This window comes from Colletotrichum fructicola (assembly GCF_000319635.2).
Source record: "Colletotrichum fructicola Nara gc5 chromosome Unknown KSG_Nara_v1_contig04, whole genome shotgun sequence".
NCBI lineage: Eukaryota > Fungi > Ascomycota > Sordariomycetes > Glomerellales > Glomerellaceae > Colletotrichum > Colletotrichum fructicola.
The window spans coordinates 878,782-905,496 of NW_027094054.1; the positions used below are offsets into that span (position 1 = coordinate 878,782).

At 50.5% G+C, this 26,715-nt stretch overlaps 9 protein-coding genes across 9 annotated transcripts; 3 read left to right on the forward strand and 6 right to left on the reverse strand.

The window, feature by feature from the left end:
- Positions 1-337, reverse strand: CGGC5_v007033 (uncharacterized protein; the record flags this gene model as incomplete). The annotated part of the gene is made up of 2 exons (XM_032034666.1): positions 1-226; positions 315-337. The coding sequence occupies 2 exons, from the start codon at positions 335-337 to the stop codon at positions 1-3; spliced, it is 249 nt and encodes an 82-aa protein (XP_031892866.1).
- Positions 338-8,029: 7,692 nt separating this feature from the next.
- Positions 8,030-9,109, reverse strand: oxd-4 (Phenylacetaldoxime dehydratase; the record flags this gene model as incomplete). Its single annotated transcript, XM_032034688.1, has 1 exon — positions 8,030-9,109. One exon carries the CDS (start codon positions 9,107-9,109, stop codon positions 8,030-8,032), a length of 1,080 nt encoding a protein of 359 aa, XP_031892599.1.
- Positions 9,110-9,815: 706 nt separating this feature from the next.
- NIT (Nitrilase) lies at positions 9,816-11,066 on the forward strand (the record flags this gene model as incomplete). The annotated part of the gene is made up of 3 exons (XM_032034700.1): positions 9,816-10,102; positions 10,169-10,346; positions 10,401-11,066. 3 exons carry the CDS (start codon positions 9,816-9,818, stop codon positions 11,064-11,066), a joined length of 1,131 nt encoding a protein of 376 aa, XP_031892598.1.
- Positions 11,067-11,424: 358 nt separating this feature from the next.
- On the forward strand, positions 11,425-14,025 carry CGGC5_v007036 (Nitrogen assimilation transcription factor nit-4; the record flags this gene model as incomplete). The annotated part of the gene is made up of 8 exons (XM_032034712.1): positions 11,425-11,520; positions 11,605-11,687; positions 11,749-12,464; positions 12,518-12,650; positions 12,721-12,939; positions 12,989-13,144; positions 13,207-13,417; positions 13,492-14,025. The coding sequence occupies 8 exons, from the start codon at positions 11,425-11,427 to the stop codon at positions 14,023-14,025; spliced, it is 2,148 nt and encodes a 715-aa protein (XP_031892597.1).
- A 1,363-nt stretch (positions 14,026-15,388) lies between these two features.
- On the forward strand, positions 15,389-15,771 carry CGGC5_v007037 (uncharacterized protein; the record flags this gene model as incomplete). The annotated part of the gene is made up of 3 exons (XM_032034722.1): positions 15,389-15,448; positions 15,507-15,525; positions 15,584-15,771. 3 exons carry the CDS (start codon positions 15,389-15,391, stop codon positions 15,769-15,771), a joined length of 267 nt encoding a protein of 88 aa, XP_031892596.1.
- Positions 15,772-16,428: 657 nt separating this feature from the next.
- On the reverse strand, positions 16,429-18,913 carry SUB2-3 (Subtilisin-like protease 2; the record flags this gene model as incomplete). The annotated part of the gene is made up of 7 exons (XM_066151787.1): positions 16,429-16,499; positions 16,559-17,599; positions 17,656-17,959; positions 18,011-18,190; positions 18,322-18,531; positions 18,596-18,853; positions 18,905-18,913. The coding sequence occupies 7 exons, from the start codon at positions 18,911-18,913 to the stop codon at positions 16,429-16,431; spliced, it is 2,073 nt and encodes a 690-aa protein (XP_066008873.1).
- Positions 18,914-22,208: 3,295 nt separating this feature from the next.
- Positions 22,209-22,893, reverse strand: CGGC5_v007039 (uncharacterized protein; the record flags this gene model as incomplete). The annotated part of the gene is made up of 4 exons (XM_032034744.2): positions 22,209-22,307; positions 22,361-22,587; positions 22,645-22,696; positions 22,747-22,893. 4 exons carry the CDS (start codon positions 22,891-22,893, stop codon positions 22,209-22,211), a joined length of 525 nt encoding a protein of 174 aa, XP_031892602.2.
- A 190-nt stretch (positions 22,894-23,083) lies between these two features.
- CGGC5_v007040 (uncharacterized protein) lies at positions 23,084-24,032 on the reverse strand (the record flags this gene model as incomplete). Its single annotated transcript, XM_066151788.1, has 4 exons — positions 23,084-23,168; positions 23,224-23,313; positions 23,378-23,417; positions 23,894-24,032. 4 exons carry the CDS (start codon positions 24,030-24,032, stop codon positions 23,084-23,086), a joined length of 354 nt encoding a protein of 117 aa, XP_066008731.1.
- Positions 24,033-24,386: 354 nt separating this feature from the next.
- Positions 24,387-25,302, reverse strand: CGGC5_v007041 (uncharacterized protein; the record flags this gene model as incomplete). The annotated part of the gene is made up of 4 exons (XM_066151789.1): positions 24,542-24,544; positions 24,618-24,847; positions 24,903-24,951; positions 25,000-25,302. The coding sequence occupies 4 exons, from the start codon at positions 25,300-25,302 to the stop codon at positions 24,542-24,544; spliced, it is 585 nt and encodes a 194-aa protein (XP_066008732.1).
- Positions 25,303-26,715: the final 1,413 nt, after the last annotated feature.

The following is a 26,715-nucleotide window of genomic DNA, read 5'->3' on the forward strand; positions in this document are numbered from 1 at the left end:
TCATTTATGTGATTTCCTCTCGCCGTCGTCCCGGGATGGCTCTACCTTCGCATCCTTCAACACCGCGTCCACATGAGACCAGGGCAGATCAGAATCAAAATACAGGGCCAGCATATCTTTGAAACCCCAATTGATGTTTGCTTTAGCAGTCGTGATCTTTGTATCCGAACTTTTGGTGTTGGCTGCAGTGGTTTCGGGATGCTCCTGGCAGGGTTGGGCCTGGAAGCTGCGTTGAGACAGGGGTGTTAGAGACGGACTCTAGGCTAGTCTACGAAATCTATGAATGCCAAAGAGGGCTTCATATTGCAACTTACTGGTCTGGAAACTGGGAGCCCATTTTGGAGACAGTGAGATTTGGCAATGACATCTCAACGGTAGATATGCATGTCTCGCGGATCGGGATCTAAGAAGAATTGGGCTCGTGACTTGGGGCTACTTGAGGGTGTTGTATGTAGAGGTTGTCCGAAAACCAACTCATTTCTCTGTGGACTGCTGGCGCCTCTTATATGTTCCATAGCCGTTGCCTTCTTCGTACGCTTTCGCGTCATATTTGGCCAGGGCCTGCGGCGAACCTCTGGCTCTGGATCCGTTAAGTCTGAGGAATTGCGATGGTGTCTCGTCTGGAGACTGGAAGATGATCGCATGCCAGGTCAGGTTCAAGAGAGTGGAGTGGTGCCACGGAGCGCGATTGGCCAAGCCGTCATTGGGGAAAGTTGCGGTCATGGATGTGGAGGGCTGCCTCACAAAGTAATTGGCCAAGGGCTCACTAACGGGTATCCGCAATTGCGCTCACTCCTTTGCAAATAATGCACACTCCAGTCCACTACAACTACACTTTGAACATCAGAGTTGCCTCTTGGCGACGCTCGAAGAGGTTTGTCATCTAGGGAGTGCTTCGGGTGCTTTCGTCAGAGCCTCGTCTCGTCTGAGAAAATGTCAAAGTCTGAAATCGCAAGGACAGGAATGAGTTCTGGGCTAGCAGGGTCAGGATGGGTGCCGCTGGTTGGTCATGAGTTCTGTGTAGTTAAATGAGGAAGTATTGGTTGCAGATCAATGTAAGGGGCTGGCCCCTAGGCTTGTTCAACGTAGAGGTGCCGTCGATTGACTATTCTAAGCTGAAGAAGGAAGAAAGGACTTTACAAGGGTAGGCACCTAACAGCGGTGAAGCAGGCCGGGTTAGGCGGCGTACTGCGGCAGAATAGTGGGTCCAACGGAGCCGGATCTCGGTAACTGCTCCGGCGAAGCCGGAGATATCAATCCGGGCTCTAGCCCGTGACAATCAAGCATAGAAGGTGACGTTTATTCACCCTGAGTTCATGCTATCTTGTCCTAAAAAGCGACCAGCTGCTCAAGGATCTAACCACTCCTCACCTATAACTGTGTTCTAGGACCTCGACATCTAGTTCGATTTAAATCTGGAATAGTGAACAGGTTTATCTAAGCCTCGAGATCGATTACGAATGCTTGCCTTCCAACTGAAAACATCTTTAGATGACGACCTTCATAAGTCAAGATTGCATACCTAAAAAGAGGAGAGGACCACGAGTGACTGGCCTGTAAGCAGGTTATAAGGTAGTTCCTTGTTTGTCTCATAACGAGGTGCTGATGACAGAAATACACGCTTGGTTGAACAAAATACACCTATTGCTGTGAAATAAAACGGTGGTGGGAAATGAGCAAGTCATGTACATATGGGACTCTGATATTCTGTACGTTTGCCATGATCAGTTGTGCCTGCCTTGTGCCTTCGTCCTTTCCGTTTGTGTTCAACGTGCGGGCGACAAATTCCATCCAGCTGCATAATAATGGTGTCCATCTAACTGCGTCATTCGATTACGGGCGGAAACTAATTGGCCTGGCGGCCGGAACCCTGCAGGATTACTGGCACTATCTCAGGGCCTAATAGGAGGATGCTTCAGGCCGGGTTCAGATCTGGTGATGATTTTGTTGGCGGGGGCAGGCAGGGACTATTGATGTGATTTGACAGGCATTAGCTGGCCTGGGACCTGAGGCATGTCAGTATCGAGTATTCCGACGTGGCACATCACCTCGCTTATCCCAGTTCCCACGATGTAAAGGGTTATAGACGTGCTTGCATCAGCATATAGATTACCGCCTAGTCTAGCGTTGATGCGGTGTTTCCCCCGTATACTTCGTCGGCTTTCACGACACCTAAAACCCTCACTTCGTGAAGCTATAACTCCGAACCAGCAGGCAATTGGCACGTCTACCGTGCCATTTGAAGCCGTATTGGCGTGACAGAACCAATAAGCAACTAAATGCGCCAGGCAAATTTGGTCGCAGCGATTGTCGCGCGTTGATAGAAGGATCCTAACATGCAAGAAACATGTGAATGTTTACAAGAAAAGCAGCCCGGCGACGTATCAAGCTTTGATAGAAAATGCGACTTAGGCAAAACGTGAGATCTTGGCCATCTCCACGCATCTCCACGTTTATTGAAGTACGTACACCCATCCAAGACAGGATGTCACAGACAATGAGCAGCCACATCGCAATATCTCCTCGCCTCTACAAGGGCCTTCAATGGTTGGGGCTATACCAACAGTGTCCATTTCCTAGATCTAGGCTGATCATTATGTATCTTGTTCTTTCTTGTCTCCGTCTTTGTGCGCCTCTATCGTCGCCTCTCTTGATGTGGACATTGCGTCAATGTGGTTCCATGGCAGGCTTGACCCGAAGTACCGAGACATTCTATCCTCGAGCTCCTCGTTCTTCGTAGCCTGACCTCTAGTCACATAGGTATTCGAGATGTGAGCATGGGCTCCATCGGAGTCGGGACGCCGCTGGAGAAGGTGGGACTGATTGCTATGAGAAGGCAGGTACTATCAGCAACGGACTTCACGTTACGTGATGCGTTTGCTACGCAGTTGCTGTGGGGTCTCCAAGGTATGGGGTAACTCACGAGCTGGGAGAATGGGAGCTCATTTTGAAAGAAGTGGTGTTAGAAGAAGTCACCCCCATTGATGGCTTGTAAATGGGAACCCTGATTTGAAGGGACAGGCTTGCGACTGAGGGTTGAATGAACGAGGTGTTCAAAGCTCCGCACATTGTCTCGAGGGGGCGTTGGCACTTTATACGTTTTAGATGGTTGATTACCCTCGCTCTTGTCCTCTAGCTGTCAGGCTCCTCGTGCGGACAACATTGCAATTTCAATGGCTCTACTTGATGTTGCTGCACGACTGTGGTATCTGTCGCAGCGTCCTTCCACCCTCCCTCGAGACAGGTACGTATCTTTCCCATCCCCCATCCACACTGCAAAGCGAGAGCGTAGCGCATTTTGATTGGCCAGAAATGACAACGACCTCCTTGGCACCCTCCTCGCGGACTCCTCCCACCAGTAGGGATGACCAATGGAGACAGCTTGTCGGACAAATAAGGATTGCCGCAACGCCTCGGGAAGCCAGGGACCTAGAGAGGGGAGACCAGGGGCGGCGACGTCGACCGAAGGAGAGAACGGAGAGAGGGGCAACTGGGCGAAAAAAAGAGTGCACACCCCTCATACCTCAACAGCCTGTTTAGCCAGAGTGACCACGACTCTATTAAGAGAAATGACGTAATAGGGGACTTAAATTAATCCTGAAAATGAGAGCTATTTTCTGATTATTTCTTCGTTTATTTTAGTTGATCGAGGATTGAGGAAGTGTTCTAGGAAGCTTGGTGTAAATGGTAGGGTATGCGCATAATTTCTTCGCCCAGTTGAGGGGTGACCAGTGGAGACAGCTTGTCGGACTCCAGCAACGCTCTGGGGAGCCAGAGACCTGGAGGGGGGAGGCCGGGGGCGGCGCTGTCGACCGAAGGAGATCAAGCCCCGGCAGGCTGGAAGTCCACAGATTTGTGGCCGTCAGCGTCAGTGTATCCGTACACTGAGTACAATTGCACCAAGCTTTATAGGCAAGGATACCTCACAGTACATGACGTCTATTGTTCCTCACATGTCCTATGACAACTTACTCTGCCTCACGCTGCTTTCGAAGCTGTACTGCATGGATGAGTTTGTCGTTCTCCGCATGTAAGCTAGGCTGCCTTACGCGATCCCTGTTTCGCCAATATCTTTTGGCGGCGTATGTTGTGCCGCAGGCGTTCTAGCGATGTCCCTTGAGAATGAAATTGGGATTTGCCTTAGGTTGGCTGTCCAGGAGCAAACCTGCCCTGTATTGTTCAATCACCTGGCGACCAACTGCAGCGCTGGACTTCTCACAACTCAAGCCGTTTGAAAATGGCAAGGTTCCGAGCGATTCATGTACAACAACCCTTTTTCACAAGGTCCTTCCAAACATGTCCTACACTTCGTCACTTCCGGGCGGTATGTCAACAACAAGACTTCTCACATACAGAAGTACGTTAGTATCAGTGAGAGAAGCAGTCAGTTGATCGTTTCTGCCTTGGCAATCTATAGGGTGTATGACGGACATGATAGCAAGGCTATGGACGGCGAAGTACATGTATGAATCTCGGCAACACCAGACGCCAGACAGTGATGAAATCGTGGAAGCTCCTAATTTCTATGCAGCCCTTGAACCGTATAGCTTAACCTAACTTCCTCGTGGAGTACTCCATCGTCAGCCGCTATTCATCTCAGTCCTTCTTGCCATTCTCTTGGGATGAAGTCGCCTTCGAACTTGACATGGCGTCAACGTGCGTCCATGGCAGGTCGGAGCCGAAGTAGCGAGACATTCTGTCCTCAAGTTCCTTCCCCTTGGACTCTGGACGTCTCGTGGTATTGATTTTCGAAGTCTTAGTGCGCTTCATAATAGAGATGTGATCCTCCTGAGGAAGTTGAGGCTCGTTTCTTTGTGAAGTGAAAGAGGTGGATGTCAGTTTCTAGTACTTTGAAAACTAAGATATAGAGAATCAAAGCAGCTTACTGGTTTTGAGAGTTGGAGTGCATTTCGGAAAGGTTGATACTGGAGCTTGGAATCACTACTAATGTGCCGGCGGATTGAACTTCCAATAACAGAGGAGAGGCTTGGTAATGAGAGACGAACGAGCAAGGGATTGGAAATTCAGATCATACATCCATAGATACCAGGTATCTCTTATAGGTTCTTCGAGCTTCTGCGCATTCTTTGCGGACGTTGAAGCGACCCTCTAAGTTAGCTTAGATTTGATTATGCTGCGTGGAGTCCTTGCATATCTGTCGGTGGAAACCTCTTGTTTGGCCGGTTCAGATTGAGGCTTTGAATCGAACTAGTTGATGCTGCAAACTCAATACCTACAAATCTTACTTGTTCCATTCGTCGCAGTCCTCCACTCCGGAGGCCAATCCGCATCTCGCCCAAGCGTATCTCTATCGTTCTGTTGCCGAATGGTAGGCTGGTGGGCGGGCGCTCTGCATTCAATTGGCTAGACAGCCGGACTCTGCAGGACTCTGCAGGACTCTGCAGGGTTCCATACTATCAAGCTGACATGGGGCAACGTAGTGACGCAGCAATTGGGCTGGGCGCGGAGGCGTGCGGAGACACCAGTCCCGTTGACCAGTCCCGTTTCGGACGGGCCCAAGATCACTTAAGCACGGTATTCGGCTCCGATATGCCGAAGTGAATCACGGTGTTAAACCATCAAAGCCACGAGCCGCAACGCTTCAGCGATGAATTAAAGACAGCTACCGCAAAATGTATCATATTTTCAAACCCTTAATTTGTCGACATGGCTCGTGTTATTTTTATGTAGCAAGCACCCTGGATTATCCAGCTGAATTATCGCTGTCCCTCACCTAGTGCGAATTACCGCAGTCCAAATTTTATTTGTGCGACCTCTTTCCGTTCCAAGCTGCTGGCCTCATGTCATCATGAGTAGCGAGAATTCAAACTATGTCTGATTGGGATGTTGTTGATCTTGTGTTTGACTTGCTGGGCCGACTTTCTGATGGAATGCGTAAGTGAACATGTAAATGCCCTATTGGTCGGGCTGGACCCGATCCTCCTTGGGAGATAGGGAAGCTTGCTCCCGTTTGATCACTTAGGAAATGAACACGGCACAGGCAAACCTTCGGCACAGCTGCTGTCAAACCTGCTAGTAATCAGCAAGCTCTGGGTTTTTGAGCTCCGGACCTTGACGGCTCAGCAGACGGAGCGCATCCATGTGTTAGGGACCACTCGCCATGATGTAACACTGCACTTCAGACCTTCTGCCAGTCTCAGCCACCATTAGATGGTCAATATCGATTCGCAGTGATCCCTATGACTTATAGCATCTCCACAGGTCAATGTTTCAATAGCATACTACTATTTCGCTCGTCCTTAAGAATCCACGTCCAAGTACGGTATTGTTTGCGTGCTTATTGATTGGTATTTTGATGAACAAGCACCTACAGACTTGTCATACGATGCTCAACAGCCGACGTCTCAAGGGCTGCAGAACCGGCTACCATAATCGAGTAAGAATTGATATCTTTGCGCTCCCTACTGCCTAGAACATTCAAAAGCAACTTATTTATCGACAAAAAGTTCAATGCCATAATGGCTTTAGGTCGACGTAGGTAGCATCGCTCAACCAAGCCATGGACATAGAAGCCAGCAAGTGGCTCAGACGTGGCATATCTTCGCCGAAGTTACTTCGGTAATATGTGGTTTATCCCACCGAATAAGAGAGCCATCTTGTTCTGAAAATGATGAAATAAATTGGCACCGATTCTCTTGTACCGCTGGCACTAGCTGGCCATCCTAAGACAGTCGCAGGTGTGGTAGGACGCACTCCGTGAATACGTGGGATACCGCAGCCCTTTAACCTCTGGCTGAGCTGCTGACTCACCATTTTTTTCACCTGAATCGACTGACGAAGGCCATTTCAGCCCTTGTTGGCTGCCATGATCGGTCGAGGTCGAGACTCTCCCTCGTGGCTTATCCTATGCACCGGCCAGCGCTTCATTTTCGGTGGATCCGATGCGCCCTGCATAGTGGCATGATTACGCAAAGTCAGAAGATTTCGTGAAGAAACGCTTTGATGGCGGACTGTTGACACTGGCCTTGATAATAATGCTTGTTTTTATTTGCTTGGCTTTACTTCAGGAGCCAGCACCGACGTAACCAGGACCTGAATGAATCTGAATGCCTTTTGTTAGACCCGCGAAGCTCGCAATATGGGTCTTTTTGTGAAGTTATTGATCTTCTGGAAGTCAAGTGGGGAGTGTCAGGAACCGTTTCCGTTACAGGATCTTTGCATGTGCGCCCAGATTACAGGCTACAGCGGAAATACCCTCAGGTGTGTACCTTGCGTACGAAGACCATCAAGATAGACTGTGGAGATATTTTATACGGTCAGAATATGGCGACTTTTGTGAGTCGAACAATAGAGCCCTGCGTCAACGCGATGCCCAACCGATGGGGTAGCGTCTGTCTTGCATATTAAACCCTTTGAAGAACGCAAAGAAACACCCAGCGGCGCCTCAAGCTCTCAAGTTTCAATTTCTGGGCTTCAAAACCTGACCTACACTGTTAAACGCCATTTATAAAACAGTCTGCTTCAAGGATCGGGCAGAATTTGACGCACATTAGTGAATGATAGAATGAATATTACAAAATGCAGCAACGGACCTGGTGTTCTTTGCGTTTGCCCATCTCGTTGAGACGTTGTACCAGCTTGATCGCTCATGAAGGGGTAGATAGATGAAATTCGCTAAAAGACCTATCCGTACCATCACCATTTCCGACGTGGATCTGTTGTCAGTGTCAGGAAACTAGCGCTGGTGGTTAGGTTAGGTTCTGCGATGAGATGATAGATCAACTGGCCAGATGAAGTATGAAAAGGACTTCTTCATCGGTGACTGAGACGGAGCCGTTATGGCTGGAACTTGAAAGCATGCGAAGAGATAATCAGGTCACTATCAGACTCAGCATGTAGGGACTAATTTCTCTTCGACCTTATAACGACATTTCCTTTACCAGCTGACGCATGAATAAACCACACCACCAATGGCGAGACTGTACACATGCTTTAAGAGAAGATAGACTGTTTTATTATCTGGGTATGGAAATTTGTCAGTCCTAATGCCGGTACCCCATCAGTTTACCTACAAAGTAGCTAGCATCCCGGTTCCATCATGACAGCCAATGTACTCAAACATCTGCTGCTCCGCCTCCAAAACAAGCACTTCGTGGAATAAGCTCAGACTCATCTTATCTCCTAGTCTTTTGGCGTACTTGGCAAACTCCCCGAAGATGGCGAGGTGTGTCCTGTGCTCTTTGCTCCAGCTTTCTAAGGAGCTGAGGTTGTCGAAATACGCAAGGCAGAATGTGCGATCTGTGCCACCCTCGGCTGTGACCGGATCCACTACATCCATGAAGCGACAGCTGATACAGCCGACCTCGTCGCCGTGGTCACGTAAGAAGTCCATGCCTCTAGTCAGGGGTGGTTGCATAGAGTCGAGATAGATCTGGCGTTCTTCGGGAAGAGCGGCTGACCAGTCTTGGCCCGACCGGATGACGCAGAGATTCTTCTTGCCGTGAACCCGCACTATCTTTGACTTGGCAGCGCCATTCGTGGCAGAATCCCCGTTCTTGACAGTCTCAGTGTTCCCAAGAAGTTCGTCTATCTGTGAGATGGGAAGGCGGTCCCGCATGCTTCCCCAGTAGACATGCTCTTGTATGGGACCAGTGATGCTCTCTCTCAAGTTCCCAGCCCCTTCCGGTAATTGTGTCGAAAACACTGTCTCGAGGCGATCGATCGTCGGGTAAAAGACCTCAAGAAACCAGCCATTATCGTCAGACGTAAGATTGCTCCACCAATCGTGGAATCCGCTGGTGGTTGACCATTCTTGGTATGCGGACTTGCTAGGCCAGTATGCGAATACAGCGAGATTGTAGAAGCCGCGGTTGTCGGTCACTGCTGCGACCTCGTGAAAGCCGGGGCGCGATTCTGGAGTGGCTGAGTTGGAGGTAATGAACTCAGACATTGTTCTTAAGGCCGAACCATCGTGCTTCATATTTGGTTCGTATTGGGCGCCGATGACTGCCATGACAAGGTCTTTCGTTTCTTTTGGGAATCTGGACGTGTAAAGCTCGAAAGAAGGCTTGAAGCCCGGCGGAGCTCTCGCCGGTACTGTGCGATCCTTTCGCAGCCATTCTGGAATGGCGGACTCGAGCTCCGTCATCGTGAAGTTTTGAGAGAAATAAAACGACGTGCTCGAAAAGGTGCTCCAAACCTGGGGAAGGATGACTCGGGGTGATATCCAAACGTAACAATTACCACATCATGTCCTGCAGCAACCCCAGTCCGGACTTTTTATAAACTGCCGGCATCTACCAACAAGCGCCCAGTTCATCCGAAGACGATCTGTGACACCTTCAAAACCAAGGTTTGCATCTAGCTGATGTTGATTCGATGATACCGGGCGTACCGGGTCCTCGGTGCCGGAGCGAGAGCGAATCACGATCGGCGATAAGTACCCCGCACGGAGACTGACGTCCGCGTCAGCGGGGCCGATAGGGTAATGCTCTTCCGGGCCGGACCCACGTCGATAATGCGAGGTCCGGCATGAGTTAGCCAGGGTTTGGCCTGTGTTGGCTGGTTTGGGGAAGTGGAGGCCTGTTTAGTTTAGCCCAAAGGGTTTTGCTGATCCATCACGGATCCTCCATGTAGTCGATAGGGTAATGGTCGACCGGCAGAATCAGATGATGGGCATTTGGGGGTTTATCGCCACGCGTGTGATACGCGGGAGGAAGCATCAACGACAAAGGATAGGATAATGCTGTACCGATGTAAAACATGATAAACCCCCTGGTGCATCATGAAGATGATGAGGAGAAAGAGGAGAAGCAGGATCATCGACATTCATACTTAAGCACGCCTCTTTCACGATGAGTTCAACATCAGACGAAGCATCAGCACTCACAGATTCCCAAGATTCCTCCTACCTCTCCATTCGCCTGAAGAACTCAGAGAACCTACCACCTCCTCCATCCAAAACGACCTCTTCAAAGACCAAGATGGCCCCCAAGCTCAAGATCGCTGCTATCCAAGCCGAGCCTGCCTGGCAGGACCTTGAGGGCGGTGTCAACAAGTCCATTGCTCTCATTGAGAAGGCGGCCAGCGAGGGCGCCAACGTTGTCGGTTTCCCTGAGGTCTTCATCCCCGGATATCCTTGGTAAGTAGTCGCAAGACATGATTCTTCTGCACGAAGTCAACATTCGACTAACATGCGCCGGGAAAGGAGCATCTGGGCCAAGTCTCCCACTGACAATGCCGCCTTCATGGACGAGTACTTCCGCAACTCGCTTGTGAAGGACTCGGATGAGATGAAGCGCATCTGCGCAGCTGTCAAGGAAGCTGGTGTCTTCGTTGTTCTTGGTTACAGTGAGAGATACAAGAACACTCTCTACATCGCACAGGTATGCCCTCCATGCCTCGGTCGTGATAACGCCCGCAGTACTCACAAGCTTCAGTCTTTCATCGATGAGAACGGTGTCATCGTCCACCACCGCCGCAAGATCAAGCCCACCCACGTCGAGCGCGCCTACTGGGGCGACGGCCAGGGCGAGTCCCTCCAGACCGTCGTTCCCAGCACCGTGCACCCCGACGTCCGCATCGGCGGCCTCAACTGCTGGGAGCACACGCAGACCATGCTCCGCTACTACGAGTACGAGCAGAACGTCGACCTGCACGTCGCCAGCTGGCCTCTGATCTGGCCCCAGCCCAACGACAAGGACGGCAACCCGGACCCCAACTGGCCCGGCCACATCACCGACGAGATGTCTCTGCGCTTCTCCCAGATCGTCGCGCTCGAGGGCGCCTGCTTCGTCATGGTCTGCACGCAGATCTGCAAGGACGAGTCGGCTGCGCGCTGCCGCATCGACGACTTTGGATACGCCAACAACCACCCCACGCACGGCGGCGGCTTCAGCATGATCTACTCTCCCTGGGGCCAGGAGCTCGCCACGCGTCTGCCGCCCAATGAGGAGGGCATCCTCTACGCCGAGGTCGATCTTGCTGAGAAGGCCAAGGCGAAGCAGAACCTGGACATTGTCGGTCACTACTGTCGCCCTGACCAGCTGAGTCTGCGGGTCAACAAGTACCCCGCCAGACCTGTCCACTACGCGGCTGACCCCTGAATGCGATGAGTCCCTTGGCAAGGGAGGGAGGGGACGGAGATCTTTTTCAAATGTCTTAAATCCAGCCGCTTGGAATATTGGAGACGCTAGGCTGTGTTTTTCGTTAGAGTTCGACTAGGCACTGTTAGTGGATATGCGGGGAAAGATAACTCAGCACTGATTGATTCGTCGGAGTGGGGGGTTTCAGGTAGTGATAATTTCTGTTATTAGGCGCTCATGACACAACGCGGACGCTCATCTGAACTTAGTCTTCTACACCTCGGTGAAGTGACTTTTTTTTGAATGCCCAGCCCTACCCCAGCCTCGACGACGCCCTCTGAGAGCCTCACGACGCGCAGATAAGGCGCGATAAGACGACATGTCTGAGCCGACCGCTTCTGCGCCGCAGCCTGAGGGGAAGAAGAGGCAGCGGGTCTCAATCGCGTGTCTTGCGTGTCGGGGGAGGCGGATGCGCGTAAGTTGTGGACACATGAGCGCAGCCCCACGGAGTTCTCCGATGAGATCCGAATGAGTCGCTAATGAGATATTGCGGTAATAGTGTGATGGACAACAACCGATTTGCGGATCTTGTGTGAGAAGAGGGACTCAGTGTGAATTTCAGCATGCGGAAAATAAGCGCAGGTCGGATTCCTCCCTTGGGTGCTAAAGGGGGTTTATGTCGCGGCTGTTGACGATGAGATAGGCCACCGAGCAAGAAATATGTCGAATCGCTTCAAGCACGGATAAGACTATTAGAGGCCCAGGTCGTGTCACTTGGGTCGCAGCCGCCGATGACGCTACCCGAGACACAGTCGATTGAGCCCGAAGGAGCCGAACTCGATGAGAGCACTGGGGACGAACAGGACCCTCTCGCAGAACTTACGGGACTAGTGGGACGTCTCAACGTGATCGAAGACGGCCAGGTACACTATTTTGGATCACAAAGCTCCTATAATCTTGTCCGAGAACCAATCCGCGAAGCCGATCCTCACGAGCCATCTCTCCGTCTGCAAAGACAGGGCATTGCGGCCGCCGCGCAGTTAGGAAAACTTGTCACAATATCCGACGACATGCAAAATCACCTACTCGACATTTACTGGCGATGGCAGAATCCATGGAATTACGTCATTCACAAAGGAACGTTTTTGAGGAGTTTCAAAGGCGAGGATGGGGGGAAATACTGCTCACCATTACTGCTCTCCGCCATCTTTGCCATTTCGGCACGATACTCGGATCGCCCGGAGCTACGCTCAGACCCAAACGACCCGAACACCGCCGGCGATGCATTTTGCGAGCATGCTAAGATTCTGTTACTGTATGAGAGCGAGGCGCCTACAATCACGACCGTTCAAGCTGCGTGTCTCTTGGCTCTTCGCATTATGTCGGACGGCAAGGAAGCTCTAGGATGGCTTTACTCAGGTGAATGCCCTCGTATTTCCACAGCTATCTAAATCTTCTGACAGAACTTTTAGGAAACGCGACAAGAATGGCTCATAATCTCGGCTTAAATCTGGATTGTTCAAAATTTGTGACTTCAGGATTGTTGTCGGAGGATGAGGCCGATACGAGAAAGGTGACGTGGTGGGGATGTTACGTCGTGGACAAGTAAGCGAGCTTCTTCCAAAACCATTCAATCATAGAAAGGGTTCTGCGAGAAATACTGACTCAAACTAAGGCTTTTCTCACTTGGTTTAGGCAGACCAAGCAGCACACCAAAGTCAAGCATCACTTGCCCAAAGCCTAGCATCGATAACGAGGAGGAGTACACGCCTTGGAAACCGACCCCTGGCGGAGCTTTTGATGACAGCACTCTTGGCGTTCACTCTCACATCTCATCGACAGCTCACCATGTATCAGAAACCTATACAATTGCGTGTGAGGCTATGGACATGATGTAAGACCCTCACTTCGCAGCAGACTCTCTTCGTATTGACAATTATCAGATACGCGATCAACAGCAAACTTTCACCAAGAGAAATTGAGGACATCGTTACAAAGGCCGATGTCGAGTTACAGTCACACTATCGAGCGCTCCCTAGCTACCTCCGCCTACCTTCTTCCCCCAAAGTACCGATGCTTCCACACATCTGCTTGTTTCAGTGAGTATCGCCCTGTGTCATCTGCAAGTCCTCTTATGATTGAAGCTAACGGACCTGCTTAGCATACAATACCATGCCCACTTAATTCTCTTACACAGACCCTTGATGAGGAAGAGAAAATCAAGGCGTTCTGTAAGCAAGAGCGCATCATCCCCGGAAGATACAAGCAGCCTGGCGGATGACGAATACGCAAACGAGCATATGGCCACATGTCGTCATTCAGCGGCAGAAATTGCAAGACTGCTGAGGGTTTACAAGCAGCAATACACTCTGGTGAGTTTCTCACATTCTGTCATTGAGTTCCTGCTAGTTGCCTAAGTACAACCCAACTGATAATTCTCGACTAGCGTCGTATCCCGATCGCAGCAGTTCATCTATGCTTCTCAGCAGTTATCATCCATCTCATCGATGCTCGACCATCAAACCCCAAGAGGCAACTGGCGATCCATCACTTGCAGACGTGCATCGATGCGCTGAGAGATCTGAGGACGGCGTGGTGTGCTTGGAGTGACCGAGCACTTAGGGCGATTCAGCTACTTGCAAGAGAGTGGTACCACTGCGACGACGTGTCGCAACTACAGCATGTCAACAACACCAACAGAGGAGCTCGTGAGGCGGGCTACGTTAGTTTGGGAGATTTGACTATGGGTGCGGGAGGGGGCGCAGCAGGTGGCCAGCTAATGGGACCTCCGATTGCTTCACCAGGCGCGACTGTTGAGAGCACGATGGGGAACACGGGCCGAGAGCAGGCTGTGGCGGAGGGAGACCCGCTGGCCTTTCTCTTTGATGCCAGTATGCCAGATCAGTACACTGATACGCTGGTCAGAGAGTGGCTTGCAGAGAGCGGATACGATGATATGCTGAATATGGGCAACCAGTAAACAGACTGGCGGCCCTGAAAAATAAAAAATAATGATTCCTGGTCTGGCGTGAGGGGTTCAACACCCCAATGCCGCCGATCGAATATTCTCAAGCCTGGAATGTCCACGTGCAGGGTACGACGCGTGAGATACGGTGTTTAGATCTCATCAGGCAGCCAACGTGGGCGTTGAATGAAAATGTGATACCTAACGCGGACGTCATCAGTCTAGCGCGCTGCGGGAGTCCAGACTCCTTGCGTTAAATCGCTCAGCCGAGATTGTCATCGCAGAGAGTCCTCGCAGGGGATGAGAGAGTCCTGGCGAGACCCGCTGCGCGGCCGTTCAGCTCTGCACCAAATTGGTAAATATTGGGGAGATCATTTCTTGGCGGCATACTGCAGGAGGACTCCTCGGAAAGGCTCTCTCGTCTCGCTTTCGATGAGTTGCTATTGGCTAACTAGATTTCAGAGGCTGCAAGCCATCGGACTCCAACCTTTTTTGAGTCGCCGGTGATAGTATACAGCAGCGTTGCCGGAGTGCTAGGTTTGGGTATTTATCAGCGACCTTAGCACCCTAAACTTGGGATGCTTTGTATCCTTACCTTCACCCACTTTCTCTCCTGTTACTGAACACAACCCACCAAGATTTCGAGAGGCTTGCGAGTCTCTTCAGCAACTCTATCACCTGGGGTTTCCCGGGTGAACTTTTATCTACTCTTAGAAGGGTCGCCGTACCCCTCAAGCGGCGGCCCTTTGAACCCTTTCAATCGACCCACCAAGTTGGTGTGCTTTTGTCACCCAACAAGACTTCATCAACTTTAACGACAACACCTCACAAACCGTATCTCCAACCCCCTACCAACAACCACATGTCCCTTCAAGTACAGACGGAGCTTCCCGCGACCAAGCCTCTTTTCACTTCTTGCATGGATTCCCTCACCTCGATCTTACATCACCACTCTTTCAATGGTGTCTAGATTCCTATCTCAACTCGGAAGATGACTTCGGCCTTGACCCAACCAACGACGTCTCGGAAGCCGATTTTCAATATCTACTTCAACCAATACAACTTTCAGCTTCGGGAAGCGACTATTTCGCTGCAAACCACACATCTCCAGCCTCGGGACGCGACCATCTCGCTATAAACGACCCACATTCAACTTCGGGACGCGACTATTTCGCTATAAATCAACCAACATTTCCGGTCGCGCCAATCGCGATCTTGACCCCCGAATCAACAGATCCAGCGACTTCCATCTATCAGTCGCCAACAGAAACGCGACTAATTCGCAAACACAAATGCCAAGAACCTGGCTGCCGGTACTCCACCAACTCCCGAAAGGATCTGATCAAGCATCACCGCAAGCACAAGCCGCTGGCTCAACATGAACGCCCCCGGTGCCCTCATAGCGGCTGCGGGAAGACTTTCACTAGAGAAGACAACCGTAAGCGACACATTCGAAAGAGTTGTCGTTATCGATCGCACAACAAATGAATCCGTAGTGCGATGCTGAGGTCTCCAGTGAGTTCTTCCCGTGGCCCATGGGTTCCATCTAGCTAAGGTGCTAACAGAAACGCAGTTGCAGCCCGCAAAGAAAACATCACCACTTGTTCAATCAAAATAGAACGACAGCGAGCTTTAGATCGACGCATACGGCTATTATGTGGCACAACAAACTGTTCCAGAAAAGGAAGCAACGCCATCATTTCTTTGCCCAAATATGGCAACTACATCAAATCTAAGCCGAAAAAGGCTAACAATAATTAGCCGAGACACATCGCAGCTCATCAAAAACGATACACCGGATGTTGAGCTTCCTTACCTTCTTGTACTGAACTGAGACTGGTCGCAAAGCCCTTGGCTTGGAGTTTCAATGAGGTATAAGTTGGATAAGGGTACTTTCTCAGACAAGAGTGTTGAAAACGGTAAAACCTACCAGGCTCTCTTGGATCGCGCCATGGAGCGTTGAAACACCAGACATTTCTGCCGCTCAAATGGATTGCTGAGACTGTTACGTTGTATGTGTCGAATACCATAATTCGAATGGCAACACCAGAGAATACTTTGAATAGATCAGGCTGATCGGCCGATATTTTCTTGTGAAGATCAAATCACTTGAAGCCTTTCCTTGTGATGCCTGGACTGTTCCTTCTATTACAATACGTATTGGTGCTACTCCATGACGACGAATTCAAGAGTAGTGAACTTGCATCACGTTTTGATATTGATGGAGGCATAAGCGGCCAACTACAGACGGGGGACCGGAGTCTCTCCGTCTCTCCCCGCACCCTCCCGTCTTGGCTTCTCGCCAAACGGCTTTTGTCACGGTACATCTGCACAAAGGTTGTACATGTGACCAAGACAGTGAAGCCTGTTCCTGTCTATCCTTCATGAAGCAGCTTCTTGATCGAGTCCGCCCTCCAGTTACTTTGGCGTAAAGTCATATCGTACGCACCCAACATCGATGTAACCACCTCGGCCCTTATTACCGGTACCTGATCATAAGTGTGTTAGCCACGGCACTTCCATTCCTGTTTCAAGTTCGTGAACTCACACTTTTCCCAATTGTCCTGGAAGAGTTCCTCGCAAGCGGTATTATGAAGCATTGTGAGGTTTTCCGTAGGATTTGCGTAATTGATAGACTCGGTTGCTGACACGCACCCTGACCTCCAGCTGATTGACATGTCATAGCGGAAACCGCCCCAACTGTCGTCTCGCCTTCGGGTCTCTGAATCAGCTTTCATCGGCGTTTTGCACTCGGTGCAGGCTCTTAATGAAGCGTCGTATACCGAAGATTTCCAAATGTCCGTCCCACCAGTGTAAATGCTGGCGTCATGGCACTTACGCTCGCCGATCACAACTGGCGTCTTCGGCTTCTCTGGTGAAGTCGGTACGGGATCGGGTGGTTTCGGAGTGACAGTAGACAGAGTGGTCTGCACAGCCGTAGTCTTGGAAGGCAGCTCGGGCAAGACGCAGACACATTTCCCGTCGACGCAGCCGTTGGTCTGAGGTGCACTGCAGATGACTCCAGGGGAACACTTGTCGACTGTCCTCTCGGTGCAGACAAAACTGGTGGGTGCTGGCAGATCGGGAAGAACACAGACGCACTTGCCATCGACGCAGCCGTTCACCTTAGGGTTACTACAAACGACGCCGGGAGCGCACTTGTCAGCAGTCTCTTCGGTGCAGACGAAGGCCGTTGGAAAAGCAGTGGGTGCCACTGTGCCGCTGCCTGTGGGTGTTGCTGTTGCTGATGGAATGTGTGTTGAGCCTGCAGAAGCTGTTGGAGAAGTGCCGGGGACACATTGACCAGTCAAGGCCGCGCCTTCTTGTCGCCGAAGTCGGAATATGTTAGTAGTGCCTGCGATGTAGGGACAAAAGCCTTCGCGCTCCAGACTCTCAACAGTCGCGCCATTCCAAATTCCCAAGACTCCGTCGTTCTTCTCGTTTTGCCGTACCCAGCCGTTGTTGATGATGTACCTCTTAAGCCCAGCCGGACTCATATCAGGCTGGTTTCCCTTTTTGTCAGGACCTAGGCGTCCAAGCTGATGCAGTTTGAGGAAGTAGGCTGCAAGACCGGCGGTGTACGCAGTTGCTGTAGGTGTGATGTCAGCCATCCAGTCGGTCAACGTCGCTCAGATTCGTACTCACCATCTGAGGTCCCCTGGGAGAACTTGTAGGGGCTCTTTCTGTTTCCATTCTGTCTCTTTTCCGCATTCGCACCCTCAGACTGAGAAGTCTCTGGCCATTCGTCTCTGTTCCCGTTCGCAACCAAGAGGTTCGCGCCTGGCGCATATATGTGTGGTATCGCATCTGCCGTATTTGGTGGCTGTCCGGACATCCACCATCGATTTCCTTTGTCAGGGTGGGCGGCCCCCACGACTAGTAGCTCCGGTATGGACAGGTCGAAGTCTTTTGTCAGTTCAGATGAGAAGGTGGCAGGCAAGGTGTTTATCTGCATTTTCACATCATTAGCCCTTGATTTCCAAGTATTGGATGAACTTACCGCTGCGCCGTTTCCTGCACCGGTGACTATGAAAAAACCTTTTTCAATGAGACCAGTCAGAATACCATGCATGGACTTTCTAAATATAATCCACGCTTCTGATATTAGCTTCTCGTTGTCCTGCCCTTCTTTCTTGTTTGTCTTCTCCCAGTCACTCTTGAAATCATCAAACTTGTGGCCCTGTGCCATGCAAAGAATGGCTCTTGTCGTTGTTGTTTGTCAGCGAATACACCAGCAACCGCAGACATGGCATCTATCCAATCTTCGGGTGTTGCTCCACCGCCCTGCTTTTCACGGCGCGGGACACGAACCATAATCGGTTTTGCCTTCTTCGCAATCCCTATGTTTGCGCCAGCAACAATGCTCAACATAGAAGTGCCATGCGGTTTACACTTGCCAACTGGAGGACATCTGCCGCCCTTTGGTATATTGGAATCGTCCCGGTGTTGCTGACCATCAAAATCCTCGCCGACGAAAATGAACTCGGTTTTGGAGGCTATCTTGTCCCGGAGATTGAACTCCTTTACCACGAAGTCAGCATAAGCTGTGCACCAGACGGATGAACTAGAGATGATTGAAACTCACAATGTGATCCATCGTCGCTCCAGTGTCCACGATGTACACCGGGACGTCTTCTCCAGCACTGACGTCAAAGTAGTAACGTCCATTGTATCGCTCGTCTTGAGATCCCTCGTTAGCTGAGATGTATGACATCTGCGCTTGGTGATCCTCCAAGTCAAGTTGTTCATCGAGATACTGATTCTGGTATCGCCATGATATCTTCGAATCCTGCAACGTTGGGTCGGAGCAATCTGATTCACAAGGACGGTAGACAGACGCAACCTGAAATATTGTTTAGTGATGCACAAAGCAATTCCATGATTCTTCACTCACATTTGGCATCGTCCTCACACTTTCAGCTTGGTCTAGATCCAGATGTACTCGCCAAAAATTGACCCTCAGATCTTTCACAGCTGATACCTCGATCTTGCCGCCATCAGGGAGCATTTTCTGCATTTCGCCGTAAACTGCGGAAGTCTCATCATTTCGGCTCCCATCCCGAGGCCAGACGATGTATTCGTAAGTCATTGGACAGTCGGGCACATCACCTTCACCTGCCTGGCGCTTGTTGCTTCCGCTCGGTGCGGGTGTGCACGAGACGGTCGTTGTAGTTGCCGTAACATCGCATCCCGCTCTGGAGCTTCTGGTCCTCGTGGAGCAGGCCGTTGCTCCGCCACCACTGCAGGTGACGATGATGTCGCTAACAGTTGCAGTTTCGCATGTGGCTGTCGTCGTAAGTGTCGCTTCATGAGTCGAGTCCGCAACCAAACAACCACGCATCTCCGCGCATGTAGAAGCAGGTGCCCCAGTTTCAATGGTTGCCAGCACTCCGCTTACACTCGATACAATCACAGGGGTGGTTGTGGCGCAGAGTGATGCTGTCTTGGTTTCACACTTGGTAGGCTCGGGCTCGGGAGGAAACGTAGGAACACGATCATTCCCAACGCTAGTAATCAAAACATGAAAGTCAGATCATGAAATATGACTGAGAAAGACGGTTTCTGGGACTTACGTGAACTTCGGCCACGGGGGCAACTCGCCTTGAATCGATATTGATTGGGGAAGCTTGATAATCTGATCAAGACGTAGATGTCTATCGCCAGGCTCACATTAGTATTATGTTCCCAAGCAGTATATGTAGAAGGCGATTTGATCTCACGGAGGATAAATGCCAGGTGGCAATATGATTTTCCAGCCGAGTATGTTAATGTCGTTGAAACGGATGCAGAGCTAGCGAGACCAGCTCCAATTAGTCACTGCTCTGCTCAGTCAACATAGACATAGGTGGCGGAACTTACCGAGAAAAACCATAGGCTACATGGAATGACAGCGCTCTCGTCATCTTCCGAGGGCTCTGGCTTGTTCACACTAATTTCAACGGGCGTTATCAGGGCTCTGGGTGGCCATGTGGTGAAGGTGGCAAAGTCCGCAGTGGAGGATGTTCCAGTGGAGGATGTTCCAGTGGAGGATGTTCCAGTGGAGGATGGGCCTTCGGATGGCTCGACTATTGTGATGGTTGGGGGTCCTCCAGAAACCAAAGTGATGGTTCGGCCCTTCGTGGTGATGGTGCTGTCGAGGGATACCGATGGAAGATGCAAGGTGTGCGTCCCTATAATGGCCACGATAGATTCCGTTGAACTCAATACGGAATTCGTCGGTGACAAGGATGTCAGTGATGGCGATAGCGACTTGGTGGAGATGCTTGTAGTCTCGGATGGCGTTGAACTTGTTGATTGCGGTCCTGTCGGTGCAAGAGTTGGCGACCCTGGAGCTGAGGTCCCATCAGGAGGGGATGTTGGTGTTGGAGTGAGGCTCGTAGACATTGGCGGCAAGATAGTAAAGGTTGAGTCCAAAGTGACTAATGTAGTTGCTTCTGAGACTGAGGGTAAGGTGGCGGTTTCGGATCCAATCACCACAAAAGTTGGGTATGGCATTGTGTGATCTCCCTCTGCGGCCGGTGCAATAGTGAAGGTGTGACCAATGGTGGTGAGAGTCGTTGGCGAGGTTAGCTCGGTAACAGTCACAGTCTCTGTTCCAATGATGATGACAGGCCCGGCTTTTGAAGTGATATCAGGCATACCTGTAGACGTCAGGGAATTGGGTGGGATTTCCGTGGTCCCAGTGATACTTTCGTAGTTTGTGCCTGGTGATGAGGGTATTTCACTGCCATGGTCCGTGTGAGTGGTAGTGGATGTCACGTTGTTTACCGTAGATACAATCGTCGATTCCGGAGGAGAACCTGAGTAGATAGTTGTCATAGTGCTTGGCTGCACTCCCGAAGGGTAGGAGCTGGCGTCAGTGGTGTCGATTGGTTGGGCTGGAGAATGCGTTGGCTCATCTACATCAGTAGTGGACGCACCGCCGTGTGAGGAAAGTCCCGATGTTGTAGGGTATGGGTCGCCGGATTCATCGGGATTTGGCACGGGCGGGATGATCTGACCATCGGGCCCAGTGCAGCTGAAGTCGGCGTTGCAGGTGAAGGTACTGTCAGGACAACAACCAAACCCACAGCAAATTGTCCCTGTAACAAATTTGGTTGGACACGGTTATATGTTTGAGTATAGGAAACATTGCGTACCCGGACCGCAGAGATTGTGCTTTGAGCTGGGGGTTTCGCAACATGTGTCCCTGTCTGTACCGCAGCGATCCTGACACCAGTACTGTCCATCGGGGCATTCTTGTGACCTGACGACGATCGCACTGAGAGTCAACAACAGGAAGTAGAAAATGAGTCTTCGGCCTTGACCTTGCCACATTTTGGTACAAGCCTAAGAAGTAATGGTAGTGGTAGTGGTTATAAACGAGTTGAATTTTGTTGAAGAAGCAATTTGCAACAGGGTATCAAGAGGGCGTTCGCAACGTTTGGCTCTATATTTGATTTTTTTGACCGAATGAACTTCGTCGAGTTCTTATAAAATACCAAATGCCATCAAGTCTGTCCAACAACTTCGGCCCCCGTGTTGGCCACTTGACCATTTCATGATTCTGAAACTAGCTGAAGCCCAAGACGCTGGTAACCTGCCAATACTCGTGCCATTTTCGAAAACGAGCAAATGCTCCGTGGGGGCGTTGTGGTTTTCGAGGCAACACTCGCCCCCGATTTTGGCATCACGAGTGGCTTACTGCTGTTGGTATGACTGCTACCAAAATAGTTCAGTGCATGGTATGCGGGGGCGGGAATCATGGAATTTGGCTGGGTCACATTTTCAATGTGTGAACACGAGGCCAAGGTAATTGGTACGTTATTCTGCATGGTCTGGTAAAATTAGATGTTGTACATGCTGGTGCTCCGGGATTTATGCATTTGCCCTGGAACTCCCGTGAAAGGATGCGATTTATCATTGCCTTACCCTCTTGGTATTCACGGGGAAACAGGCTCTTTGTAAACAGAATGAAAGATGCAGCTGCAGAGCTTGTTCCTGGTGGCTTAGCTTAGAGGGGCTTGCGTCCTACTGATTACACCAAGACACAAATCATAGTTACAGATCCGAATTAGACCTTTAAACGGGAACAGGCTGGCGGAGTACTCAGTTGAACTCGGATGGGATTTGGTCATCAATTCCCCAATACGTATGCTCTAACCTAGCAAGTTATGTGCAATGATTGCCTCACATCCTTCCATTTCTATGCCCACAATCTAAGTTCTCAGTGGTCGTCTAAGTCTCCGCGGCAAAGGGATGCCAATTTCGTCGCCAGGATAGTCGGAAAACCAGTTTGGGCGTTCTACCAAACGGACCTATTCGTTGTGAGTTCAACACATCCCTAGACAAACAGGTTTAGAATTAGTACCTCTAGTAAGTCCTGTACCTTTGGAATCTCATCTTCACGAAGCTCAACGCGCCAATAGATGATCCCGGACGGAAGTTCGGTACGGTATGAGGGCTCAATGAGAGAGTTGGAACCAGTAATTGCGAGAAGGTTTTCCGAGCCGCGACTGGCTGTTTCATGGTTATTCCAGCAGTCGTCTGTACCCCAAACGATATACTGCTTTCTTGTGGGGTCTTTGGGCTCCGGGACTGGATTTGAAGTGTTAGACATCAGTTGCCCAAAGAATTATTTCAGGAATACCATACTTTGCAAGCGGTCATGTACTTGGCATCGATCAAGCAGAGAACCGCTTACATTCTAAATCAAGGTTATTACATGTATCTTCAGTACGAGCTTTTCAACAATACCTCTGACCAGGTGAGGGCTTCGTGGAACTCTTCCCTGGTGAGATGGGCACGCCAGAAGAGAAGTCCCAAGTCCCTCGTTTCACATGCTTGAATTCCCGATGCATCTCCAGTCCTTAAGAGGAGATTTTCGTACGCCCGTTCGTTCATTTGGACGTCGCGGCCGTCGCCTGCTGGCCATATACTGTACCACCGACGATCATCGCATGTGCATCTCCAGACTTTTGCGATATAAGGCTCAACTAGGGAAAGAGGAGATGCGCTTCTCGAGTCTGCAGATGGCAGAGAGGGTGCAGATTCCAGCAGACTTTGACTGGTGTTTGTTTGTCCAATCTTGTCCCTATAGATGCTCCCCGACGATGAGGAGGTTGTGATGCTGCACGTATTGGTAGGAGTTGAATCGCCACTTTTCCCTTTCGCTGTAACTGTATCATATTTCAGTCATGTTCGATGAAGAACACCGTGCCGTTCAACACTCACCCACAGCCTTTTTCAAATACCGAACACAGTCTCTGATCCTCCTCTTCAGGTTTTCGATAAGATTCATTGCTGAGAGCTTTGCCGGCGTATCTCAATCGACATTGTAAGAATACCGGCTGGTGTGGAAGTGGCAAGAAAGTGACGTGATACTTACTGTGTCAAAGACGAGACAAGAACTGAAGACGCACGCTCAACTGTAAGCGGGTCAGGGCAGCCGTCTTCCCTCACTACAGGAGAATGATCCGCCGCCCCCAGACGTGCGAAAAGGCTCTTCCGGCTGCGACGTGCTTGGCGAAGACAGTGAGGTCATGAGAACAAAGAAGTGGTACGTTTCAAAAAATATTAATATCGCGGGGAACAGTCGTATCGTTGGTTGTAGCCGCTGACCCTTTTGGCCCTCCGGTAGCCCCGTTGTATTCTAGCCCCCAACACCTCCTCTCCGCACCAACATGGGCGACCGAGACCATGCGATGCAGGTTTCTTTCATATCAGTTTGCGAATGTCGGCCCCTGAGCACCAACAGCCGATGTTCACCGCCTGTCAACTTTCGGGGCATTCTCCTGATTGATCGCTGCTTCCTGCGTGGTATTTCTGCTTGCCCCCACTTCCACAACCGTGATTGCTTCCGCGATTGTTTGTCACACACAGAGCAATAATCTACACGGCTTACCAACACCCGACCACCTCGGTCTGCTCAACGAATGCAACCGATCTGAGGGGGGCCCAACACCCCGCAGCTGCGTCGACCCCAAGGTATCCTTGCTCGAAGGATCTCCAACCTCCCTGGGTCCTAATCGGTTCTCGTCCATCTTGCCGTAGCACTGGCAATGCTTTGATTACGCTTCTAATACTTTCGACGGTTTGCGGTTTAGACTTTGATCAGCCGTGCCGTTCGTTGGATTGAAACCTGAAAATTAACAGAAAAAAAGGTGGCACATCGGAATTCTTTCTTCCCTTCTAAGTTATCTTCTCACAGAGGCCAAGACGTCTTCCCTAAAGAAAGTTTGCGCGTGGATCATCAATTTCGTTCCTCAGCCGTACGTTTAATGTCTGCATCACACTTCTTGGCCACTCTTGCAAAAACCGTCGGACTGCACGACACTTCAAGCGAAACTTGAAATTCACATGCAGTGGATACGTCTTGATTCCCTTGGCCTGTCATGCTAGCTAAATCTAGAGCCGCCAGACATCCTCGCGCCGATCAAGTCCAGATCCCTAGGCATCCATTTAGGCTTGGATGGTTTCATCGCCCTTTTCTCCCTGTTAGGTATAGGCTTTCCAACATCATAATGAGGATCGAAACTTGAGTTTGCAACCTCTACTTCACGAATCTGGCCATGGTTAGATACTATTATACGTGGTTGGGCCGCAGACAGGAAGTCGAGAGCACGTACTTCTGGGATGCTTTCCACTGCATCAATCTGTTCATCCAGGATGGTTATCTGCCAGTACAAGACTCCTGATGGATGGCCTGAAGTTTTACGGCAATGTGTAGCCTCCATACGCGAGCAGTGGCCTACAATGTCGAGGAGGCTTCTGGCCCCCCGCATGGCCACATCATGATCATTCCAGCACTCTTCTGTTCCCCACGCGATGTACTTTTCTCGACTAGGCTTACAAGAGCCTTGCATCAATGTTACAATCAATCTTTGAGTCTTGTATTCAGAAGATATACGCACCTTCATTGCGCGCAGGGCATTCCTGTGGAGCTCCCACGGGCGAAAGAATCTCGTGAAAATTAGCACTAGGCGTCTTGGCTTCAAGCAATATTCATACCTCTGCCCACATGCAACTAGAGACTTGTGCAGCCTCTTCCATAGTAAGCCTTACGCGCCAATTTATGACACCAAGGTCCCTTGAGTCGAAAACTTCAACATACGAGGAGCCGCCACAGATCGAGACGAGCTTGTCGTACGTCTGCTCGTTCAGGTGCTTATCAAGACCATCCGTTGCTGGCCACAGAACGTAATACTTGCTCTCTGAGTGGCATGTACATATCGCGGGAGTTGAGACGACATATCTCTGATTCAGATCGGACGGACCGGGCGGCGACAATTCTCCTCTCGGTCGGGTTACCATTGCGGTACGCGCTGTGTCGAGGTCGATTTCCTTGCAAACAGAACCGCGCAAGCTGGCCAAAGAGCTGTTAATCGATAGCCTTGAATTTGTGGGGCTGAGCTTTCCCATCACGTCGGGGTTTCGATATTGAGTTTGAGGTACTGAAGTTGCTTCAACAGATGCATTCGTGCGGAAAGTAACATCAGCGAAGGGAGGTTTCAGACCTACCTATGACATTTTCTAAGTATCGAATTCGTTTTTTGATGGTTCTCTTCAGCTTGCTAACGTAAACCATTTTTCCAGCTTTTGCTTCGAAGCTGCGTTTGGGTTGGAGAGCGATGCAACGATTCGGGCTACCTTCGCCAATTCTTTCCAGCGCGGGGCTCGTGAGTAATCCGTGCGGAGACATCTTTGTACGGAGGCGGTCCTGAAAACAGGCCAGCAGCCAAGGATTCTGATGATGCTGCAGCTGCAGGTTGCTATTTTTGACGCGGGGGCTGCTTGAATGATGTTGGCTGCAGCTGCCCGAGACTCGTCTGCTGAACGATTTCTGGCCTCCGAAGCGTGCTTTGCCCGCCGTCACGCTACCAACACTCTTGAAGATCCAAGCAACTTGGCTGTGTGTGTGGTCGATCGATATCTAAGCTGCGTGATTGATTACTGGCGAGCACCAACAGAGGCCAATGCTGCGGGTTTCATTCCTTCCTTGACCCGCCCCGTCAAGACACGGAGTAGCACCCTCTTCTGGTCTAGCCGCATTCAAGTATTCCAGTTCTGCATTTAGATTACCACAAACATCCAAGAAAGACAAAGCGCCGTGTTGAATCCCAACGTCTGCACGCCATAACAGACAGAGGTGTCTCGTTCCTCAAGGCTCCAGTAGCGAGCATTGATAACGGGCAGGGGTTTACGCCTATGGTACCGCCGCACCCACCCTGTAGCGAACTTCAAAATGGAAGAGGGTAGGTATTGAGGAAACGATTATTGGTGCGCCCAACTACCTAGCCGATGGATAGATAGAATCTTGCGTGGCAATGCGAAGCCACTACTCAATCCACCATTGAGGCCAGCCGTTGACGTTTCCCAGTTAATCACACCTTCACCTTAGCCCAACACCCCCCTGACGAGAGCTCTCATACTTTTTGAAGGGAGGATATGATATAGCGTGAATGAAGTCCACTGCTTCTATTTTCTGATCCCTGATTTACTGTTTTCTTTACTATTGTTATCCATGTCGCTGAGGCGCAAATGATTGAATTAACAGCCTCATTTGCGAATTGTGGGAGACCTATTTACAGCTTCCCTCGGACCCCGCACTATATTCATGCGGAGCCCCTCCTGAATTCCAGCTAGCATGAGGAAGCCAATATCGGCTGATCTCTTGCTTTTTGGGTTTAGGTCTCCAGATCAATTGGGCTCAAAGTACAAGCCGGC